This window comes from Camelus ferus, chromosome 22, assembly GCF_009834535.1.
Source record: "Camelus ferus isolate YT-003-E chromosome 22, BCGSAC_Cfer_1.0, whole genome shotgun sequence".
NCBI classification, from domain to species: Eukaryota; Metazoa; Chordata; class Mammalia; order Artiodactyla; family Camelidae; genus Camelus; species Camelus ferus.
In genome coordinates, this window is record NC_045717.1 from 16,886,644 (window position 1) to 16,906,511 (window position 19,868).

Consider the following 19,868-nt stretch of genomic DNA (forward strand, 5'->3'; position numbering starts at 1 on the left):
CCAAGCCATTCTCCTTTCTGCTCAGGGGATGGGTCTTCTGTCACTTGGAACCAAAAAGATCCCAATTAACACAAGTTGATTGTTGTGGACCTGGGTTAGGGAGTCTCCGATTTTTATTTTGATGACAAAAATCACACAGGTAACAACAAAAATTACAACTGAAAAACTGGGAGTGGGATGTGGGCTGGAAAACATGGGGAATGGCTGCCTAGAGTCCTTGGGATGCTTCCCGGAACCCTGGGTTTCTTTCCAGGGTTCCCCAGGTGCCTGGGGTGCCTCCTGTGACCTACTCTGGGGGTCCTACAGAGCCCAGTTTGAGAACCAGTATTCTAGGCCACAGGTTTCTTTGCACAAGAAGGTTGGATGTACAGGGATGGTTCAGACAGTGGCCTCAACCTCGGTGGCTTCATCGTCCTCCTCCAGCAGGCTGTAGGAGGCATGGCTTTGGCAGGGCCGCTGCAGTGGATGAGCCAACAGCTTGGCCATACAGTTGTGAAGCTCAAGGGCTGGCCCAGCCAGTGCCACTTCATACTTATAGCTGGTCCCCTTGGTGTCCAGGCTGCCCATGAAGGCAAACATGTCCTGTGGGGTCAATGAAGGGCTGTTCAGACAGAGGTTCCCCTGACAGGCCCTCCCTGTCCGGAGGGCTTCCCAGGAGGGGCCTCAGGGATGGGTTCTGAAGGGTAAAGAGGAATTTGCCAGGCAGAAAACATTCCCTTATTCAGCAAACATTTCATGCCACCCACCTAGTGCTAGAACCCCAAAAGGTCTCAGTGCTGGAGCCCCTGGTCTGGAGAGGCATGGCTGGATACAATGATCTCCAGCCCCCATGCTGATCTTCCTTGAGGAGCAGGGAAGGCTTCCCAGAGTAGGGACTTCTAATTTGGGTATTGAAGTATAAATAGGAGCTGGGCTCAACTCCTCTGGCTCACAGCTGGGTAAACTGATGCTCAAAGAGATAAGTGCCTGACTCCATGTACCACAGTTAGTTCAGGGCTGGGATGTAAAGAACCAGCAGAACCTCACAAGGCAAGAAGGCAGCAGGCACAGAGAAAGTAATAGCAACAAGAGAGGGAAGCAATGAGGAAGTGGACAGGACCCTACATGCTCCTGGGCCACTGTCCCAACAGCCCCATTAATTCACTGCAGAAATGTGGGGAATGGTTGCTGAGTGACCATGATCCAGCAGGGCCAGGGCTGCAAAATGGAGATGTGCCCCCCACCCCCTACACTAGGGCAGGTGGATTCTGAGACATCCCATCTACACCTATACCCTCTTGCCACCCACACTCACAGCAGTCTCTCACCTTCCAGCTCATCTCCTCCTCCTTCTCATCGGTGCCATTGTGGATGTAAACAACATCAAAGAAGAAATAAGGGCACTGGAACATTTTCTGCAGGGGGAGGAAAGCCAGCCTTTGGGACTTGGGTCACTCCAGGCCCCCAAGACCACAATCCCCCGGCTTCTGCCTTAGGCTCTGGGAACTGGTCTCAAGGCACCCCAGCTCCTATGATCAGGAAGTCCCTCCTGGGATCTAACCACCATCCTGCTGGCTGTAGGCATCCCTCCCTCTCCCAGGCCTTGCTCACCTTCATGGGTTCTGTCAGGGAGAACTGAGGCTGGCAGGGTGGACGGCTATAGACAAGGATGGTGCGGACCACGTATGGTGGTGGAATTGTCTGCACATTCTCCGTGACTGGCAGCTCAGTCTTCTGTTGGCTACACAGGGGGAAGGAGGGAGGACGGGTCAGAGCACACTTTGATAGCCCACTCCTCTCATCACCCTTGAAGGCCCCACCTGACCCCTCCCAAGTTCACTGTTGCCTCTGAGCTTTCCCACATGCTGTTCCCTGTGCCCCAGCACCTCCCTAGCTTGGCCTTTCTGCCTGGCCTCTCCTGCTCCATTAGAGGCTTTGTTGACCCCAAAGCTAGAGCCTGCTCCGGCTATCCTCAGCACCCTGAGCATCCCCCATCACTGCGTTGAGTTGGACCTGCCCTACCAGGCCAGGAGACTCTTAGGGAGGGACCACATCTTATTTTTTTTTTATCCCTGCATGGGACCACATCTTATATGTTAAGTCAGCACACAGTTCCCCACTCAGCCACAGGTGGATCTCATGTTGAGCAGAGGACACTAGGCAGACAAAGGGCTAATACCCTTAATATGTAAAAAGCAAATCTGATCAACAAAAACAAAGCCAACAGCCTCCTAGAAAAATAGGTAAAGGGGACGAATAGACAAATTACTGAAAGAATAATGAATGGCTTTAAAATGAGTGAAAAGAAAAGCACAGCAAAGCAAGATGTGGCCTCTTCCCACCTATCAGATGGGCAGAACATTCAGCAGTGTGGTCAACCCTGGTGTTGGGGGAGATAAACAGGGTTAATTTCCTGGGAAAGTACTTTGGCAAAGTCTAGCAAAATTAAAAACACACACCACCTTGTTTTTGCATGTCTTTCATTGGGAATTTATCCCATAGATTCACTTGCAAACTCTGCCGAGATGGTTGTACCAGGATAATCATGGCAAACAAGGCAAAACACACTCCACAACCACCATCAGGGGGCTGACAAAAACAGGGCTTGGACTCCTTGGGCCCACAAGCTGAGATTTTTTTTTTTTTTTTTCATTTTTAAACTGTTGGGAAGAAAGAAATTCAAAGGGAGACTATTTTGCCACATGTAGAAATGATGTGAAATTCAAATTTGTGTCTGTGAATAAAGTTTTATTGGCTTATAGCCACACCCACTTGCAGGCATCTGGTCTGTGGTTACTTTTAGATTACAGAGTCTAGTTGCTACAACAGAGACCATGTGGCCAACAAAGCCAAAAATATTTACTGTCTGGCCCTTTAAAGAAAAAGTTTGCTGCTGCTGCCGCCGGAGAACCACTGGGCCGTTACAGAGTAAAGGAGGGCAAGACTTGAGAAAGAACCTCTTTTGCAAAACTGCTTCCAGACAGGTAAGTGAGCAGTTGTTCCCAGAAGAAAGGGTGGGAAAGGAAGACTTCAGACCTCCCTAAAGGTCTATTTCTGGGCTGTCTGGAGCTTTTACCCAGAAGGGGTGGTGAACAATAAGTTCCCCCGGGGGGACTTACATGAGGCTGAAGAGACCTTCCAGATCTGGTGGGAACGCTAAGGAGAAGACCGGTGGCAGCAATGCGCGGGTGAGCAGGGAGAGGGGGCTTTCCTCCTCCTGATGCCAGGAGAGCGCAGATGCCTGAGCCTATTGCCAGGAGACATGCTGTGTAACCCTGGCCTGGTTGCTTGCCCTCTCTGAGCCTGTTATTCCCTCAATACAGAACATGAACTAGAGGGCCAGCATCAAATGTCCTGAAGACCCTTAGTGACTGAAAGCCCCCTTTCCCACGGGGCTGGAGCCATCCTCCTCTCATGAAAGAGCCATGGGTGTCCCTGTCCCCTTCTTCCCAACACATTGTTTTCTTTGTAACTCACTGGAATCATATTATATCGAAGTTCTGGACTGCAGTGAGCCTTTAATATTCAGGTTAAAGGGGCAGAAGCAGTGATTGCGACTTTTCAGTCACATATGGCCATTTATTGTGCACCGATTGTGTACTTGGCCCTTCCTGAACTATTCCCTGTGTGGATGCACTGTTGATCTCTGGAATCCAAATCAGCAGTTTTTGCTTCTGTACTCTGACTTTATCTTCCCAGTGACCCTGTGGGGTAGGGGGTTCAGGCCTCCCATTTTACAGATGAAGAAACTGAGGCTTAGAAGGGTGACTGGCTCAAGCCTGATGTGGCAGAACTGGGATCGGGACCTGAGCTGGGGGAGCCAGGCCCCCCACCCGCCACCGCTGCTCCTGGAGCCCTCTGCATGGAAGGATACTGAAGGTGGAGCAGGACGCCGTCTCCAGGTCGTAGAGGCAGCTGCAAAGCTCTCGGGGGTCAGAGGTCAGGCCGGACAGCTGCCAGGAAGCACAAGACTCAGCGAGGGGTGCCCTTGATCCCCAGGGGACCCCAGGGAACCCAGCCGTGCCCCAGCCTCACCCAGGCGGTGTCATCGTTCACCACCACCAGCGCGAACTCATGGCTCTTGTCGATCTTGTGTTTTGTCCGCACGAACATCTCGATCATTTTCTGGGAGACGTTGAGGGCATTGGTTTTGGAGCTGGGGGTGGCCAGAGAGTGAGGGGGTGCTTAAGCCCCAGGTAATGCAGCAGGAGGGTGGCAGAGCCCTGGTGCAAACCCATCCCAGCTGACCCTCTCCTCATGGGTCCCTGGGGCCAGCCTGGGTCTCACATCTGATCCTTGGGAGAACCCCCACCTTGGTTCAGCCATGGGTCATCAGGAGTGCCAAGGAGGGGAAGGGGGGCTCATCCTCAGCATCTCCCAGAGCTCCTTAGGCTGCTTCCAGGCCCTGCTGCCTGACCCCAAAGAGACCTTGCTGCTCAGGGCAAGGGCTTTGGGGTCAGCCAGACCTTGGTCTGAGTTTGGCTCTGCCCACTGGCTGTGAGGCCTGGGCCCAGTCACTTTGTTTCTCAGAGTTTTCATTCATTGCTGTGATACACAGCATGTGACAGCTCTTGGAACAGAGCTCCAGTGGGCCACAGTCGTATCATTACCCATTCTCACTGCTACTTGCCGACATCGCCAGGCCCCAGAGCAGGCCATTTAGGGGTGTCTCAGAGAGAGAGAGCCCTGAGTTTTGGGGGCTGGGCCCCTCCCAGCCATGGCTGCACATTTAAGTACCCAGCGGCCCTCTCACCCATTGAATGACTCCAGCTTTGGCAGCGACATTTCCTCCGACAGGTCCAGGCAGATGATCTGTCATGAAGTTGGAGTGTGGTGAGGGCTGTGTCCAGCAGCACCTGGAGACTGGACATTAACACTGGCCCCCACACCATCCTGCTGGCCCTCTCCAGGCAGCCCCATCTAAAAAGGCTGTATGATGACCTCCAATCCCCAACCAAGCCATCCACTTTGGTAGGAGGTAGCTCAGGGAACAGAGCACTGGACTAGGAGTCCTGGTTGATGAGTGAATAAATAACCCAGAGAACATTTAACACAGAAAGAAGAAAACAGAGTGGGTTGAACCATGGCCCTCCAAAAGATAGATCTACCAAAAGCATCAGAATGTGAATTTACTTGGAATTAAGATCTTTGCAGATGCAACCAAGGGAAAGATCTTGATATAAGATCATGCTGATTTAGTGAGAAGTGTCCTTATAAAAGAAAAGAGGAGACTTGGAGACATAAAGGGGAAGGCTAGGTGCAGAGACAGAGACGGCAGTGATGCGGCCACAAGCCAAGGAACAACTGGAGTCCCCAGAAGGCTCCTCCCCTGGGGCCTCCAGAGGGAAATGACATCTTGATTTTAGACTTCTGGCCTCTAGAACTGTGAGAGAATACATTTCTGTTGTTTTAAGTCACTTAATTTGCAGTCATATTTCGTGACAGCCTTAAGAGTCTAACACTAAAGGACTGTTTATAAGTGAATCCTGAAAGATGAGAATGTTTAACCCAAGGTTCCCTAACGCCTCAAGGCCACAGACCAAGCCATCACTTACCACTTTCTCTGGACAGTTGACCCTTGGCGTCCGCACTTGGACCTCTGGGGCTGGCGGAGGCACCTGCCATGGCTTGGGGCCAGCTCCTGGAGGGTTGGGGGTCCCGTCCTCAGCACTGGCAGCTTCACCCTCACCCTCGCTACGGCTGCCCACACTGGCCTGGGCCCCCACCGCCCGGTCCTCAGCCCCCTCAGGGTTGGAGCGGGTGCGGGGCCTGGGCTCCGTTGACTGTTCCTCTTCCTCCTCTTCCTCCTCCTCCTCTGTGGGACTGCTGGGCTCTGCCACCTCCATGGCTCCTGGGTGGCAGGATGGAGCAGGAACGGAGGAAGCCAGGATCTTTTCCTTAGGGGTTTTAAAAGCATTTGGTTATTGGGCAGAACAGGCATGAGCCTCTTACTGACTGTAAGAGTTGCTCCTCTCAGGAACTCAGTTTCTTCATCTGTAGAATAGGTGCCTTTTACACTTATCAGCCCAGCATCCACTCTGACTTAAGGTAACAGTCTCCCATTTTTTTCTGTAGGGCTAACTCTATTCCTTCCCCTCTTAGCTAGTGAGCACATCTGGCCACTGTGAATGGCTCAGAGATGGGGACATGACTCAACACAGGCCAGTGAGGGGTAGCTCTGGGACTTCGAATAGTTCTGTTAGAGAAGAGTGACTCGTTAGAATCGCAGAGCTGGGAGGTTACAAGTCGAGAGCTACTAGGAGCCTCTTTGCCTCCAAGAGGGGAAAGACAGCCTGCCTGAAGTGATGCTCCCCCAGAAAACAGCAGATAAGACGTCAGAGCCCCTGGATCCAGCTATGCCTAACTTCCCTTTCCTACTGAAGCCAGACTGAGTTGGGTTTTCTGTTACCTGAAACTGAAAATGGCTTGGTAAAGAGAGGAATAATAACTTCTAGGATTCTCCCCAGTGGGCGCTGGCTGCCGAGTGGGTGTCTGCACAAGGGAGGGGAGCAGATCTGAGTGCTACAAGTTCCTTTGAGAAAGACCAGGACGCCAGTGGAACAGTTCGCCTATCTGGGGCTGTCGGGGGTGGTCTCTGAGCGCCTTGCATCTCCCATAACTTCCAAGGAAAACAAGGCTTAGCTGTAGCAAGAGGGATGGAGGCTAGACTGCAGGAGAAACCAGAGCTGAAGGCGGAAACCCTAGGGCAGGCGAGGGACTGAATTTTTAGGGTAAGGGAAGCTAGGGCCTCTAGGAACGGATCCCGCGCGCTTTCACCACCCAACTGCTCACCGTAGACTGAGCCTCCCTCCAACTCGGCTGCCGAACCCCTAGGAAGCCGCCATCTTTAGCAGCCGGAAGTGGTGCGGCGCGGCCGCCACGCCCCCTGGGAAATGCAGTTCGACAGGCCGTAAGAGATGAATGGGACGAGGCTGGAGAGCCTTGGAACCTGATAGGCTGGGACTTTGCTAGAAGGCGGGGTTTGGATTGTGTCAGACTGGAGTGGAGTTAAGTGGGGCGGGATCTGGAATGTGATTGGCTAAAGTGAGATTAAGGCATAGCTTTTCTGTTTCAGGCCGATTCACACTGCGCTGGTCATCGCTTCTACCGTCTTAGGCTGGGGAACGGCTGAGTAGAGTGAGGCTTTTAATGGAATAGGCTCAGAAGAATGGAGAAGGCCTAGTCTGCCTTGTGACGGCCGGAGTGGGACTTAGTTGGGCGGGATTTAGAAGAGGCGGGGCTGATTGGTGATTGGTAGAGTCGACCAGGTTCCAAGGTCCCGCCCAGCTATTTAATTCTGCTCCTTCTTTTACATATATTTGCAAAAATTAAAAAATACTAAACCAGAACTCTTTCAAACCACCCTTCTTTCTTCATGCACACGTCTCCTTTCAGCCCCATAACCATTTAAAAACTGACCCTTAGCTTCTTTATTTGTAAAAGAGTCAATTAAGCCTACCCACATCAGGCAGGCTCAGGTTCGGTCACGGCCCGGAGGAGTTGTGTAAAATGAGCCTGGAAGGATGGAGAATTTGCTAGAAAAAACGAGAGGGGGAAGCTCATTCCTGGCAGAAGGAACCACTGGGCAATGTTCTGGAGGCTTTGAAGAGCTTTGGAGTGGTGAAGCCTCTCACAGGTTAACATGGCTGGAGCACAAGCTAAGAGAATTTCCATGCCTCTGGGTACCTCAAAGTCAGAGAATTGCAATTTCTCTCTCTACTACCTCTGCGGACATAGAAGCGAGACGATATGGCTTCACAGGGTCTGTCTGTCAGTGGGACCAGGAAGATTCACGCCGGGCTCTACACTGTTTAAGCCAAGTGCAAAAGGAAGGAAAGGGTGTTTAGGGCAGAGGTTACAGCATGGCCAAAGGCCCCAGGGTGTGAGAGAAATGAGAACCTTCAGCTGTTCATTGAGGAAGTCATTGTGACTAGAGCATGGAGTACACATTGGTGCCAGCAGCAGGCATCATTTTTTTTTTTAACGACCTTGAATGCCAGGTTAAAGAGCTTAAAATGTTTCCCAAGGGCAATGGGGAGCCATGCAGGGTGTATGAGCAGGGGAGGTGAACAATGAGATCTCTGCCTCTGAGGTCTGGGTGGGGCAGGGAGTGGAAGGGTGGCTGGGGAGCCCAGAGAGGGAGCTGGGCTGGCATCCAGGTTAGTGGGGAGAGGCTTGGGCTGGAACTATCAATAGAGACAAGGAGGAGGCCCTTTAGAGGAGGATGCAGGAAAAATGAGCAGGATGTAGGGACCATCTGGGCTCTGAGGAATCCAGCATTGATGGAGGAGAAACAGCAGCTGGCAGAGGAAGCAGAGATGGGGCAGTCAGAGAGGTCATAGGGAACAAGAAGGGTGCATTATGATTCAGTTCCCGGATTGGTGCCGGGCATGTGCAAATTGCTTGTTAAAACTCCATGACCCTGGGTAGGAAGATAAGAAAATTGAGGCTCATCATAGACCATCACTTGCTCAAGTTTACCAATCCCAAATCTATCTGTGACTGAAACAGAATGAGAACTCTGACCCTGACACTGAAGGTATGAGCAGAGAAAAGAAGTTCACAAGGGTGTCAGATGAAGAGCATCGGCCCAGGGGAACATTCTGGCTTTTGAGAAATAAAATCCAAGGGTCAGAGTTGGAGGAGCCATGGGGTTGCTTGGAAGCAGAGGTGAGGAGGGACTGACATCTCAAGAGCTGGACATGTGTCCTCCTGCTGGGGCTGGAGGAAGCCGCTGTCCTTGAAGAGGAAACTGCATGCACAATAACAAGTCACATGGCCAGGGGAGGGGGCTTCCTGTTTCCCGGCCCCTCCCAGGCTGGCCTTGGCCAGCCCAAGGCCTGAGCGGGCAGTGGCCAGAGTGACCCCAAGAGTGTCCAGGGACTCGGTCCTCTGACCAAGATGCCCCCAGAAGAACAGAGCAGTTGAATGCGCTGAGGGGACAAAACCCCAGGATTGGGAACTCTGGCTCAGGAGAGCCCTGGAGAGGAGAGGGGACTGTTAAACTCTTGGTCCCAGGCCCAGATAGGAGAGGGAGGGGAGCAAAGAGGTAGTGAAAAAATAAAGGAGGCAGAGGAGAAGGAAGCGGTCAGGGCAACCTTGAGAAGTAGTGAGCTGCCTGTCAAGGGAGGCATTCAAATGTGCCAAATCCACATTGATAATTCCGGATCCTTTTGGAGAAGGGAAATCAATGCCCATTTCACAGAAGAGGAAATTGAGGCTGTAATTTGCTTTAAGCTGAGATCAGGCTGTGGTTTTGGTGGGTGAGGAAGGAGAAGGAGTCAGAGGACACCGATTTCTGGATAATGAGTGCCAGGGCCACAAGGCCCAGAAGCCGGCGAGGGAGGCACGCTCTGCCCGTAAGTGTCCCCTCTCCCTGCCACATCTAGCTCTGAGAGACCCCAGGACCCAGACCTGCCAGGCTCAGAGCTCAGTCCTAGGGATTATTTGCAGGGTGAGCTGGACCCTGTGGCAGAGAGTTCAGAGGAGGCTGAGGCAGCCAGCAGGAGCTCTGAGCTGGGCCCAGTGCCATCTCAGGATAGCTGCAAGCCAGAGTTGCTGGGCCCTGAGGCAGAGGCCAAAGGGCAGAGCCTGGAGAGCAGGTAAGGTCTGATTGGTCCATTTCCCCCACTACGGACCGGGCACATCTTTCCGACCTATAGATCTTTTATGACCCTCCCATGTGTCCCACTGCCCTAAGCCTGACTTTTAAGACCCTGCATAATGCAGTCCTATCCTCATTACAAAGCCCCTGGATGCCAGCCACCCCTAGATGACCCCATTTCCAGAACTTTCCATCTCTCACCTCTTCACAGGACTGACAAAGAAGTTGATGGGGACTCTAGCAGGGGACCAGCCCTAGTCCCCGAGGGGCCCCATGAGCCTGTTGAGGAAGCCCACCAGGCCCCAGGGGCAGCCCCACGAGATGGGGAGACTCTCCTCTCTGGATTTGGAGCCCCCGATGTGTTTCAGACTCTCCAGCAGGCTCTGAGCTCCCTGGAGGCAGCCGCTGCTGCCTGGCGCCGCCGGCCCCCAAGCTGTCCTGGGCCAACGGAGGCAAAGGACAGAAGCGAGGGGGAACCGAGGCCCTGCTTGGAGAAGGAGGGGGCTGGGGGTTGCCAGCGGGAGGCAGCCCGGTTGGCTGAAAGGAATGCCTGGCTGCGTTTGGCCCTGGGCAGCCGGGAGGACGAGCTGAACCGCACACAGTCTTCACTGAAGGTCATTCAGGCTGAGAAGAAGATGCTGCAGAGAGAGGTGAGTGGTGCAGGCCTGCCTCCCAGGGATCCCTGAGTGAGGAAGGAGGCAGGCCTGGCATAGGACACATTCAATCATTTGTTCATTTGTAAAACTTTATGGAGCCTTGGCTGCTAAACCCCAAACGAAGGTTCCTTGCAGCCTTAGTTAAAGTGATCAGGGAGGCCCACTTGAATGAAGACCACAGAAGGCAAGGGAGGAGCCATGCAAGGATCCGCAGGAAGAAAGTTCCAGGGAAAGGGAACAGCATGTGCAATGAATCTGAGGTTCGAGTGTGATTGGTGTGTTAAGAGAAGAGTGGGGAGGCCAGTGTGGAGCTGAGTGGGAGGAGACATGGTTATGGAGGTGACAGGGCCTTGTGGCCGCAGGGAGGATTTGAGCTTTTGCTCTGAGTGAAGTGGGAGCCACAGAGGGTTCTGAGCAAGCAAGGGTACAGACTTGATGCAAGCGCCCTCTGGTGGCTATGAAAGGAACAGCTAGTGGAGGAAAAGGGTGGAGGCACTGGTCCAGAGATGTAGTAGTGAAAGTTGTGGAGGTAGAGAGAAGTGGGCAGATTCTGGGTGATGTTGAAGGTAGAGCTGGCAGGTGTGGGTGTGGAAACTAGAGGGGGGCTGAAGATGAGTTGGGAACCTGGGAGACCGGGAGAAAGACATCGGGAAGCTGCGGGAGGGGCATGTTTGGTGAAGGGGAAACCAGAGCTCTTTGGACCCTGATGAGCTCGAGATGCCCTGAGCCATCCACATTGGGGCCACTAAAGGGACAGTTCTATGTCTGAGTCCAGAGCTCAGGGATGTCAGGGTGAGAAGGACACAAGTGGTGAGACTTGGGGCTATAGGAGCCCAGCACAAGGATTGGGGCCCATTTCCTGGCCTGGAAAGATTAAGTCTTTTTTTTTTAAACACATCCCATACCCCATGCCTCTGGCAACCACCAATCTGTTCCCTGTATCTGTGAGTTCAATTTTTAAATTTTGTTTTATTTTAGACTCTATATATAAGTGATACTATATAGTATTTGTCTTTATCTGGCTGATTTATTTCACTTAGCATAGTGCCTTCAAGGACCATCTATGTTGTCACAAATGGCAAGATCCCTTATTTGTTATGGCTGAATAATATTTCATTATATATATATCCATTCATGAATATATACATATATTTATATATATGGATGGATCCACCAATCCATCAAGGGACACTTGGTTGCTTCCATGTCTTGGCTATTGTAAATACTGCTGCAATGAACGTGGCAGTGCAGAAGTCTTTTCAAGTTAGTATTTTGGTTTCCTTCAGATAAATGGAATCTTTGGGATTCCCTGATGAAGCTAGAGCCCTTCCCTGCTCCCTCCTGTGACCAGGCACACTGCTCAGGCAGTGGTTCCAGAAATGGAATTGCTGGATCTTATGGTAGTTCTCTTTCTCATTTTTTGAGAAACCACCATACTGCTTTCTGTAGTGTCTGCACCCATTTACAATCCCACCAACAGTGCACGAGGGTTCACTTTTCTCCACACCCTCAATAACACTTGTTACCTCTTGTCTTTTGGATGCTGACCATTCTAAGTGATGTAAGGTAGTATCTCATTGTGGTTTTGAGTTGTGTTTCCCTGATGATTAGTGATGTTGAGCATCTTTTCATGTACCTGTTGGCCATCTGTATGTTTAAGGAAAGAGAAATCTCTGAGTGGCTGAGTGACTTGCCCAAGGTTGTATGGTGAGGGATTTGGCAGGATGCATATCTCAGGGTCCAGCCTTCAAGCTGAGGCTCTTGCCACTGCCCCAGGATAAGTCCTAGGGAAAGATGGTTGGAGCCCCTAGACCCCACATTCCCCCACAGGTCCAGGAGCTTCAGGATTCCCTGATGAGGCTGGAGCCCTTCCCTTCTCCCTCCTGTGACCAAGCACGCGGCTCAGGCAGTGGTTCCAGCAGCTCTGGGGTGGACGGAGAGACCTGGGGCACTCAGGTGAGTGTGGAAAGCTAAAAACCCTGATCTTAAGATCCTTACGGTTTGGGGAAGTAAGACTCAAATCACTGATCATGTGATCCAATAGCTTCTGGGTCAGAAAAGGCCTACACCCATGATGCTGGGCTCTCAGTGACAATCTGGGTGAATCAGTTCGCCTCCTTCTGGCAGGATCCCTTCTCCCTGGCTCACCCCCTACTCCGGCGCCTCCAGAGTGATTCCAGCACCCAGATACTCGGGCCTCTCCCCACCCAGCCCCTTGCTCCTGAGATGCACATCATAGAAACCCAGATGGGGCAGCTCCGGGGGTAAGAGCCACAAATGCTGAGCTCATAAGGGCACTGGTGCCTCCCAGCTGGGATAGAAAGGCAGGAGTCTGGAACTGGAGTGGGTTGGGGGTGGGGGAGGGTGGAAATCAATTGAGTCCTAACTGCCCTTCAAGGCCTCGCACACTCCCTCTTTCCCACCTCCGGAGGCAGGAACATTGAGAAGCTCAAATGCTTCAACCGTCTGCTGTCGGCTGTGCTCCAGGAATACAAGGGCCGATGTGAGGGCCTCAGCATGCAGCTGGGCCAGCGGGAGGCTGAGGCCACTGCTCTGCGTCTGGCCTTGCAGTATAGGTCAGTGCACTTCGCCCATGATAATATCACTGACTGGGAAGCATCCTCAGAGGATGGCCCCAGTCTGCAGAGGGAGACAGGGCCCTTGCAGGAAAGTGCTTTCCCTCACCATGGAAACTGACTTAAAGCAATTTTAGTCGAAAAGCACTGAAGGAGTTTACAAACACCCTGTGGTGGAGGTGAGGGGAGAAGTGAGGGGCCCTGGAACAAGTGGGGATGTCACCTCCCCAGCAAGATGGGTGTCCTGGAGTGCTCAGAACTGCTGTCCCACAGTGAACACTGTGAGGAGGCATATGGGGCCCTCCTCACTCTGCGGGAGGCAGACTCAAGAGCAGGAGAAGATGCCTTCATGGGTGACTTGGAGGTGGCTGAGAAGGAAGCTCAGAGGCTGCTAGTGCAAGAGAAGGCTGCCATGGACGGAGGGACACTGCAGGATCCACATCCAAGGTACCCCTGGGAACCCTGGGAACTGGGAGGGCCAGTGAGTGGGGCTCTGATTGGAGATTGGGCTCTCAGAACTGGTCCCATGTTAGGGGTTGGCATGGCTCCTGTAGTTGGCATGAGGCCTGCTGGTGTTGGCTGGTTGCTACTCAACAAAATTGGCATGGTGGTGACAGCCATTGGGCTTGGTGTAAGATCCAGCAGGGTTGGCATGAAGATGGACAATGGTGCCCACTGATTAAGGGGGTTGGCATGATGCTGCCTAACAGTGTTGGCAAGTTGAGTGATGGTGCCCATTGGGTTGGCGTGATGGCACCCACCATGATGGCATAAGTGATGGTGTGCATTGGCATTATTCATCACTTTTGGGTGATGTTGCCCATTAGGGTTTACATTATGGTGCCCCCCATGTTGTTTTGACTGTGCCCACCATAGATGGCATAGGAAGGACGCATCATGGTCAATAAGACAGAAGAGGATGGAGCCCACCAGGTCTGGCATGGAGGTAGCACAACCAGGCCTGCCCGTGTTGACATAGGCCCCTCTTCTGTTTCCCATAGCCCCGAGGGCAGCAGCGTGGATAGGCCCACACCACAGGAGGTAGCTGCCCAGCTCCAGGGCTATGTCCAGCGTCTCCAGGAGCGCCGTGCTCTAGTGAAGATTACCCCAGAGCCTGGTCCCCCATTGGCACCTATATCCACTGTGCCCCATGCGGAAGCCATGGTGCAGGCCATTCTGGGGACCCAGCCTGGCCCAGCCCTGCCCCGGCTGGAGAAGATGCAGATCCAGCAGGACCTGGCGGCCACACGGGTACACATGGGCTGTGGTCAATGTGCCAGTCTTTCCTGGTGGGACCAAGCCATTTGTTGAGTCTGAGAGAGATGTGATTGCAGGACCAAATGTAAGGGAGAGTTTTGCTTGTCTGCAGGCAAGCTTCCTGAAGGGAGGCAAATGGGAGCCATGGTTCTGAGGGATGAATAGGAATTTGTCCTCTGGAATTCAGTTTCTTGTAAGACTCCAAATCTGGCTTTCCAAAATGCCTCTCCTATGGAAAAGAGATAGGGGCAGGGCCATAATCTAGGGTATGTAGCCTGGCATGAAAGAGCTGAGGTTCTGAATTTGGAGAAACTCCAGACACTCCCCCTGAGCTGCTACTTGACCTTGTCTAAGATACTTGCTCTCTCTGAACTGCCATTTCTACAGTTGTTGTTTTTATGAGAGAGTATTTCCCATCAAGCTAGATCATAGTGAGGGTTTGCATTCTTGCCTGACCAGCCCTCTGGGGGTGCTTCCTAGAGCCTCAGTTTCCCCAGCAGTTGACCCAAGAGGCACAAATTCTCTGCCCGCTTCTTAATCTCTCAGGAGACCCTGGCAGACCTGATGCTGCGGCTACAGCTGGTGCGGCGAGAAAAGCGGGCTCTGGAGCTGCGGGAGGCTGCCCTCCGAGCCCAGGGTCCAGCCCATGTGCTCCTGCTGGAGCAGCTGCAGTGGGAGAAGGCACAGCTCCAGACTGGTGGGGCCAACAGCAGTGGCGGAGACAGCAGTGGAGGTGGGAGCAGTGGGGACGAGGAGGAATGGTCCCAGGTGAGTGGCTCTGCCTGGATCTGGTAGGGATAGCAGTATACTACTGGTGATGTGGTCCTGGTTAATCATAGCCTCCCTGGAGCCTCAGTTTCCATTTTTTTTTTGCACAAAGAACAGAGTTGAATGTTTAAGTTGCTTGTCAGAGTTCACGCCTGTACTTTGGGCTTTTCTTCCTTGAGGGGATTGAGCCCAGTAAGTCCCAAGGGATTTCATGTCTTCCACTCAAACCTGTGCCTCCTTCTTCCCACCCCCAGGCTTATTCATACTCCCCTCTCTCCCTTCAACAGCATTCATCCACACTTCATCTCTTCCCAAATTTTGGCTCCAGCTTCCTCCCTGAGGCTCTCCTTTTTGCCACTTAGTGTCTAATAATATCTATACTCAGCTTAAAGCCTTAGCAGCTTCTGGAACCCTATTTTGAATCATCTCTTCTACCTAAGTCCTTGACATCCTGTAGGTCGAAGCTCAGATGTCACCTCTTCTGGGAAGTCCTCCTGGACTGCCTTAAAATGAGATCCTCTATTATTTACTTTCCTTTTTAGGGAGTAATTGTACCCCTATTGGGGTATCTCACCAGACTGGCAGCTCTGTGAGGGCAGGGGCTGTGGCTACTACAGTCCAGGTGATTTCAATGTCCAGCTTGGGCTGAGCACACACACAACCTAGATCAATGTCACTACCATCCCTTCTGCCTCCCACAGGGCCCTCCTGCTGTCCCTGGTGGCAGCAGGGGTACTGATGGAAGCCAAGGGGGAAAAGTGCAGGACCCAGGGGACCTGGCCCAGGAACTATCAGCGTCACTCACCCGGTATGTGTCAGAGTCCTGGGCTGGGAGATATGCAGCCTGGGTAAGGGGAATAGGTGAGAGCCTGCGGGTGTGTTTTATACAGTGGAGGGCTGGGTGTACACTTGTGTACAGTTGCGTTCACATAGGAGCATCTTGGGCAGGTGGGTGAGAGGAGGGAATGAAGACAGGATTTGCTCTGCCTGTGAGCCCCTCTCCATCCCTGTACCAGGGCTCTGAGCCTGCGGGAGCAGCTGCAGTCCCTGCGGGAAGAACTAGAAGAGGTGGCTCAGAAGGGGCGAGCCAGACGTGCTCAGAGTACTGAACTGAACAGTGATTTATGCAGAGCTCACAGGTGGGTCCCCATGTAACCTCAGAAGAATCTCTGGCTCTCTCTGAGCCCCTGTGTGTGACAGGTTCAATACATTTCACACCTCCCCTGTTGCCTGATGTGTATCAGCCCCTGCTGAGTGATGCTGGGATCCCAGGAAAACCCAATCTCAAAGAGCTCCCATCTGGGACTGGGAGTACATAGGCCCTGTCTTGGGCAGAATGGAGGGTGGCTATTTTCTGGCTCAACCTCTTACCCACCCAGTGCCCTGGTCATGGCATTCCGAGGTGCCCACCGGAAGCAGGAAGAGCAACGGCGGAAGATGGAGCAGCAGGTGGCACTAATGGAAGCCCGACAGGCAGAGGAGCTGGCAGTGCTAGAAGCCACAGCAAGGGCCCTGGGGAGGCCCAGACTGCCCTGCCGACCTCCCCGGCCAGGGGAGACCTTTCTGTAGGCCCTGCTCTGGCCGTGTCTGGACAAGCCAGATAGCTCTGGCAGGTCATGTCATAAACTGTCCTGGAGTAATGTTATGTTATATGGCATGACTTTGCATGTTGAGATGTGTTCAGTGTGATGGGGGCTGGTGTGCCTGGGTGTCTGGGGCCTGATGGGGGCTAGCCAGGCATTTGAGAAAGACTTGGTATCTTTGGCCTGACACCATGTGGCATGTGAAGACATGTCAGCAGGGTCATGCTGGAAGTGCTTGGGCTGTGGGGACAGGATCCCCAGGGCTGGCTGGGGGAATTCAGGGTTCAGTGAGGTGACTAGCCAGAGCTGAAATTCCAGCCCTCATCTGTCTTCAGAAGCCCAGGGCAGAGTCCTCTGGGGTAGGGCACATCTTCCCTGCCCAGCACCTTCCCAGGGAGATGCTGGGTTTGGCATGGCAGATGCTCCCAAGAGGAAGATACCCATTACCCAGAAGGAAGACTGAGGCCTGAACGGTTCAGGGTGTGGAACATTAGCTGGAAGAGCATCACTCCCTCAGTGGAGGTGGGGGAGGAGGAATCAGAGGTGGCTTTGGAACTTGCATTCTAAGAATGTGGACTTAAGATAAAGGGCTCCTGGGTGGCGATCATAGCAAAGGGAAAAAAACCCAACAAGCAGGAACTCAGAGAGGTGCTAATGGTGGGCAAGGAGGCACGCTGCGGCCCTCGAGGGCCTGGATGGCCCCTGGCTAGGCTGAGAATTTGCTTTCACCTGCCAGAGATGGGAGCTACGGGAGGTGTTAATATCAGATTAACAGCAGGCAGCTGATTAGCATGTCATTTGCATATGCCACACCCCTCACCCTTCCACTCGGGTCTGGCAGGGTTGGAAAGGGGGGCTGGGCACGATCCAGTCACCCCGGATTAGTGGCCAGCTGTCCCCTCCTGGGCGGTAGCTGAAACCCAAGACGGGGATTAGAAAGATTTTCATTCCCAGCCTGGTGGCGGCGGCGGTGGTGGTGTTTCCAGGCGGCACCTGTGCAGGTGTGTGTGGCGCTGCTGCCTCTCGCAGCGGAGGGCAAGGCTGGCCTGAGGTCGGCGCTAGTCAGCCGCCCAGAGTCAGCCTGGTCCTCCTGACCCATAGACGACTCGGGAAGCGCTGGGGCTGGTGACCTTCGAACAGCACCGAGGCTGGCTTTGAAGAAAGCAGGAAAAGTCAGGCGGGCAAGGTCGCCCGGGGTGGAGCAGAAGAGCCGACTTTGCCCACCTTTGGTCCCTCTTCTGCCCCAGGGATCCAAGAGTGACCTTAGCAGCGAGTCCCCTCAGGCTCCCCGTGGAGGAGGCGGGGGCCCAAGAGGAGACAAGGTCACCTGTTGGAAGGTGGAGAAGGAGTTCGCGCTGGAGGTGGGGGCGGGAGCTGAGGCCGCTGTTGGGGAGCGGGCGCCGGTTCCCAGGCCGCCGGGAGCTGGGTCTTGCGGTTCCCACGGGTGCTCCCGCGGCAGATGGGCCCAGGCCTCTTTGTCCCCGGTCCGCGGCCGCTGCAAGGTCAAAAGTCACCTCGGGGCCGCGGGCAGGGGTCAGGAGGGCGGGGCCGGACCTCGACCGCCCTACCAGGGCCCCAGGGGATGCGGCGACGGTGGAGCTACTGGGAGGGGGCGGGGCGGCCGCTGAGGGGTTGGATCAATCCAAGGTTCTGGAATCTACGGCAGACCTTCTCCCCAGATCACTGTTTAGGAGCCCTCCTCCCTCAGACTTGTGTCCCTCAAACCTCAGTTCCCTGCCCTCTTCCTTCTCCAGCCTCCCTCTAACCATCCCCCGAGCCTTCTCTCCTCTACAAGTCTCCCTCTGTCATCTCTTCTCTGAGACCCCCCCCCCACAAATCCCCCAACCAAGGATCCTGGAAAGTCCAGACCAGAGACCTATGGCTCCTGTCCTCACCCTAAATATCCAGCTAACGCCCCCATATTCCCAGGCAGCCCCAGAAACAAAGGGCTCTCTCTAACCATCCAGGCCCTTTCCCCCCAGAGTGGCTTACAGGCCAGAGAACTATAGTCAGACCCATGGAAAGTCCGTGCTTATGTCTAACCCTAGTCCTTCTTGCTTTCCATACTTGCTAAAACCTCCCCTACTTCATACCCAGCCAGACCTTCCCTGCGAGAGCCAGAGGCCCCAGGGCTGGGCGTGCATTGACTGGCTTCTCTAGAACCTTGATATCCTCAAGTGCTGCATGATCTCCAAGCATCTCCTGCCCTCACCAAGGAGGGTTCCCGCTCAGATGTCTTCTAGAAAGGGAATGCCTTTTCCCAAGGATGCTCCCTGAGAAAAGAAGGTGTAGGAGCCCATGGGGGCAGAGGGCACCGCTCCTCTTCAGGCAGCCCTCAAAGGCCCAGGCACGTGTCCTCGTGTCCAGCTTAACCCAGGGCAGGGTGGGAGATAAGGCAGGGTGCCTGGCCCTGCAGGACTCCAAGGTGAAAGGTCACTGCAGGAAGGGCTTTTCCAGCGGGTTAAAAGTTAACAGGCTCAGAAACAGAGGCTAAGGTTTCCTTGCTCAGGGCGGCTAGGGGGCATGCAAAGGGTGCTTAATAAACACTGGCCGCCCCTGCCCAGGCTCTTGGGGGTGAGGCCCAGGGTCTTGGGGGTGACTTGGCAGCTGGGAGTCTCTGGGGGAGCCTGGAAGAGACATCTGTAGTCCGGACGGCCGCCAGGCCAAGCCCTTTCTGTAAAGCACAGAAAGAAAAGGAAATTAAAGGGGAATGGGGGCAGGCCCCAGCAGGGGTGGTGGGCATTCCTGTCGCCTCCAGCCTGGCTGGGCGGGTGGGCGCCCTGCCCCCAGAGGCCTGAAATTCTGGCGAGGGGCCCCCTGACCTCGCGCCCCCGCCGGCCACAGACCACAACATCCCTTCCCCCCGGAGATTCCGAGCACCAGGTGTTAGCCTAAGCAGAGAATAGGTGGGGTGGGGGTCGGACGCAGCGACTTTCTGGAAGAGGAAGCAAACACAATCCATCATGCAACTGTGCAAAGAAATGCCCCAGGGTGTGCGTGTGTGTGTGTGTGTGTGTGTGTGTGTGTTGCGCAGGGGCGTGCCCCCCGTTGCAACTGGCCCCCCATTATTGCTTCTGCCGGGAATGCAAGGGGTGGTGCCGAGGGGCGCCTCGAGGGCGGTTGAACGACACAACGTCCAAGGCCGGAGGTGGAGGGGAGGGCCTTAGAGAGACATCTTGGCGAGGCTGCGGAAGGGCAGAGGGCAGCAGTGGCCCAGGCTCCCGCCGCGGCCCGGCAGGGGTTAAGGCTGGAGCGGGCCGAGGGCGGGGGTGGGAGGGTGGGGGAAGGGGGAGGGGAAAGAGGGAGGGTCAGGGCTAGCGGCCCCGCGCTCCGCCCTCGCCCCTCCCGCCGGCCCGGGCGCCGGGCGCCGCGCACGGCCACCCATGTCCTTATAAGGGCGGCCGTCGCCGGGGCAACGAGCGCCCGCCCCCAGCCCGCGGCGCGC

At 54.3% G+C, this 19,868-nt stretch overlaps 2 protein-coding genes across 5 annotated transcripts; one reads left to right on the forward strand and one right to left on the reverse strand.

Annotated features, from left to right (window-relative positions):
* Positions 1 to 79: 79 nt before the first annotated feature.
* On the reverse strand, positions 80 to 6,890 carry BABAM1 (BRISC and BRCA1 A complex member 1). Of its 3 annotated transcripts, none has more exons than XM_006174792.3 (9): positions 6,772 to 6,890; positions 5,535 to 5,876; positions 4,733 to 4,791; positions 4,015 to 4,135; positions 3,854 to 3,932; positions 3,099 to 3,123; positions 1,591 to 1,720; positions 1,308 to 1,394; positions 80 to 582 (listed from the first exon to the last, which is right to left on the reverse strand). In XM_006174792.3, the coding sequence occupies exons 2-9, from the start codon at positions 5,823 to 5,825 to the stop codon at positions 379 to 381; spliced, it is 996 nt and encodes a 331-aa protein (XP_006174854.1). In that variant the 5' UTR covers positions 5,826 to 5,876; positions 6,772 to 6,890; the 3' UTR covers positions 80 to 378. The 3 variants fall into 3 exon arrangements, with proteins under 3 accessions (XP_006174854.1, XP_032321219.1, XP_032321218.1); XM_032465328.1 differs by having other exon boundaries at positions 96 to 582; positions 3,099 to 3,226; positions 3,813 to 3,932; XM_032465327.1 differs by having other exon boundaries at positions 96 to 582; positions 3,099 to 3,226; positions 3,786 to 3,932.
* A 1,920-nt stretch (positions 6,891 to 8,810) lies between these two features.
* On the forward strand, positions 8,811 to 16,490 carry USHBP1 (USH1 protein network component harmonin binding protein 1). 2 transcript variants are annotated; one of them, XM_032465333.1, is made up of 12 exons: positions 8,811 to 9,338; positions 9,433 to 9,581; positions 9,768 to 10,233; positions 12,070 to 12,195; positions 12,367 to 12,503; positions 12,675 to 12,815; positions 13,089 to 13,262; positions 13,817 to 14,066; positions 14,619 to 14,840; positions 15,542 to 15,648; positions 15,857 to 15,979; positions 16,220 to 16,490. In XM_032465333.1, the coding sequence occupies exons 1-12, from the start codon at positions 9,285 to 9,287 to the stop codon at positions 16,407 to 16,409; spliced, it is 2,139 nt and encodes a 712-aa protein (XP_032321224.1). In that variant the 5' UTR covers positions 8,811 to 9,284; the 3' UTR covers positions 16,410 to 16,490. The 2 variants fall into 2 exon arrangements, with proteins under 2 accessions (XP_032321224.1, XP_006174853.1); XM_006174791.3 differs by having other exon boundaries at positions 8,812 to 9,338; positions 9,795 to 10,233; positions 16,220 to 16,485.
* Positions 16,491 to 19,868: the final 3,378 nt, after the last annotated feature.

Bases quoted from the DNA above. Each gene is read 5' to 3' on its own strand.
- BABAM1 (XM_032465327.1), bottom strand. From the start codon at position 5,825: ATGGAGGTGGCAGAGCCCAGCAGTCCCACAGAGGAGGAGGAGGAAGAG. The intron at 4,136-4,732 runs GTGAGAGGGCCG...GGCCACCCCCAG, and splicing joins AAGCTGGAGTCATTCAATGG to CTCCAAAACCAATGCCCTCA. The intron at 583-1,307 runs GTGAGAGACTGC...TTGACCCCACAG, and splicing joins AGGAGGAGATGAGCTGGAAG to GACATGTTTGCCTTCATGGG.
- USHBP1 (XM_032465333.1), top strand. From the start codon at position 9,285: ATGAGTGCCAGGGCCACAAGGCCCAGAAGCCGGCGAGGGAGGCACGCT. The intron at 9,339-9,432 runs GTAAGTGTCCCC...GATTATTTGCAG, and splicing joins GAGGGAGGCACGCTCTGCCC to GGTGAGCTGGACCCTGTGGC. The intron at 9,582-9,767 runs GTAAGGTCTGAT...CCCCATTTCCAG, and splicing joins GGGCAGAGCCTGGAGAGCAG to AACTTTCCATCTCTCACCTC.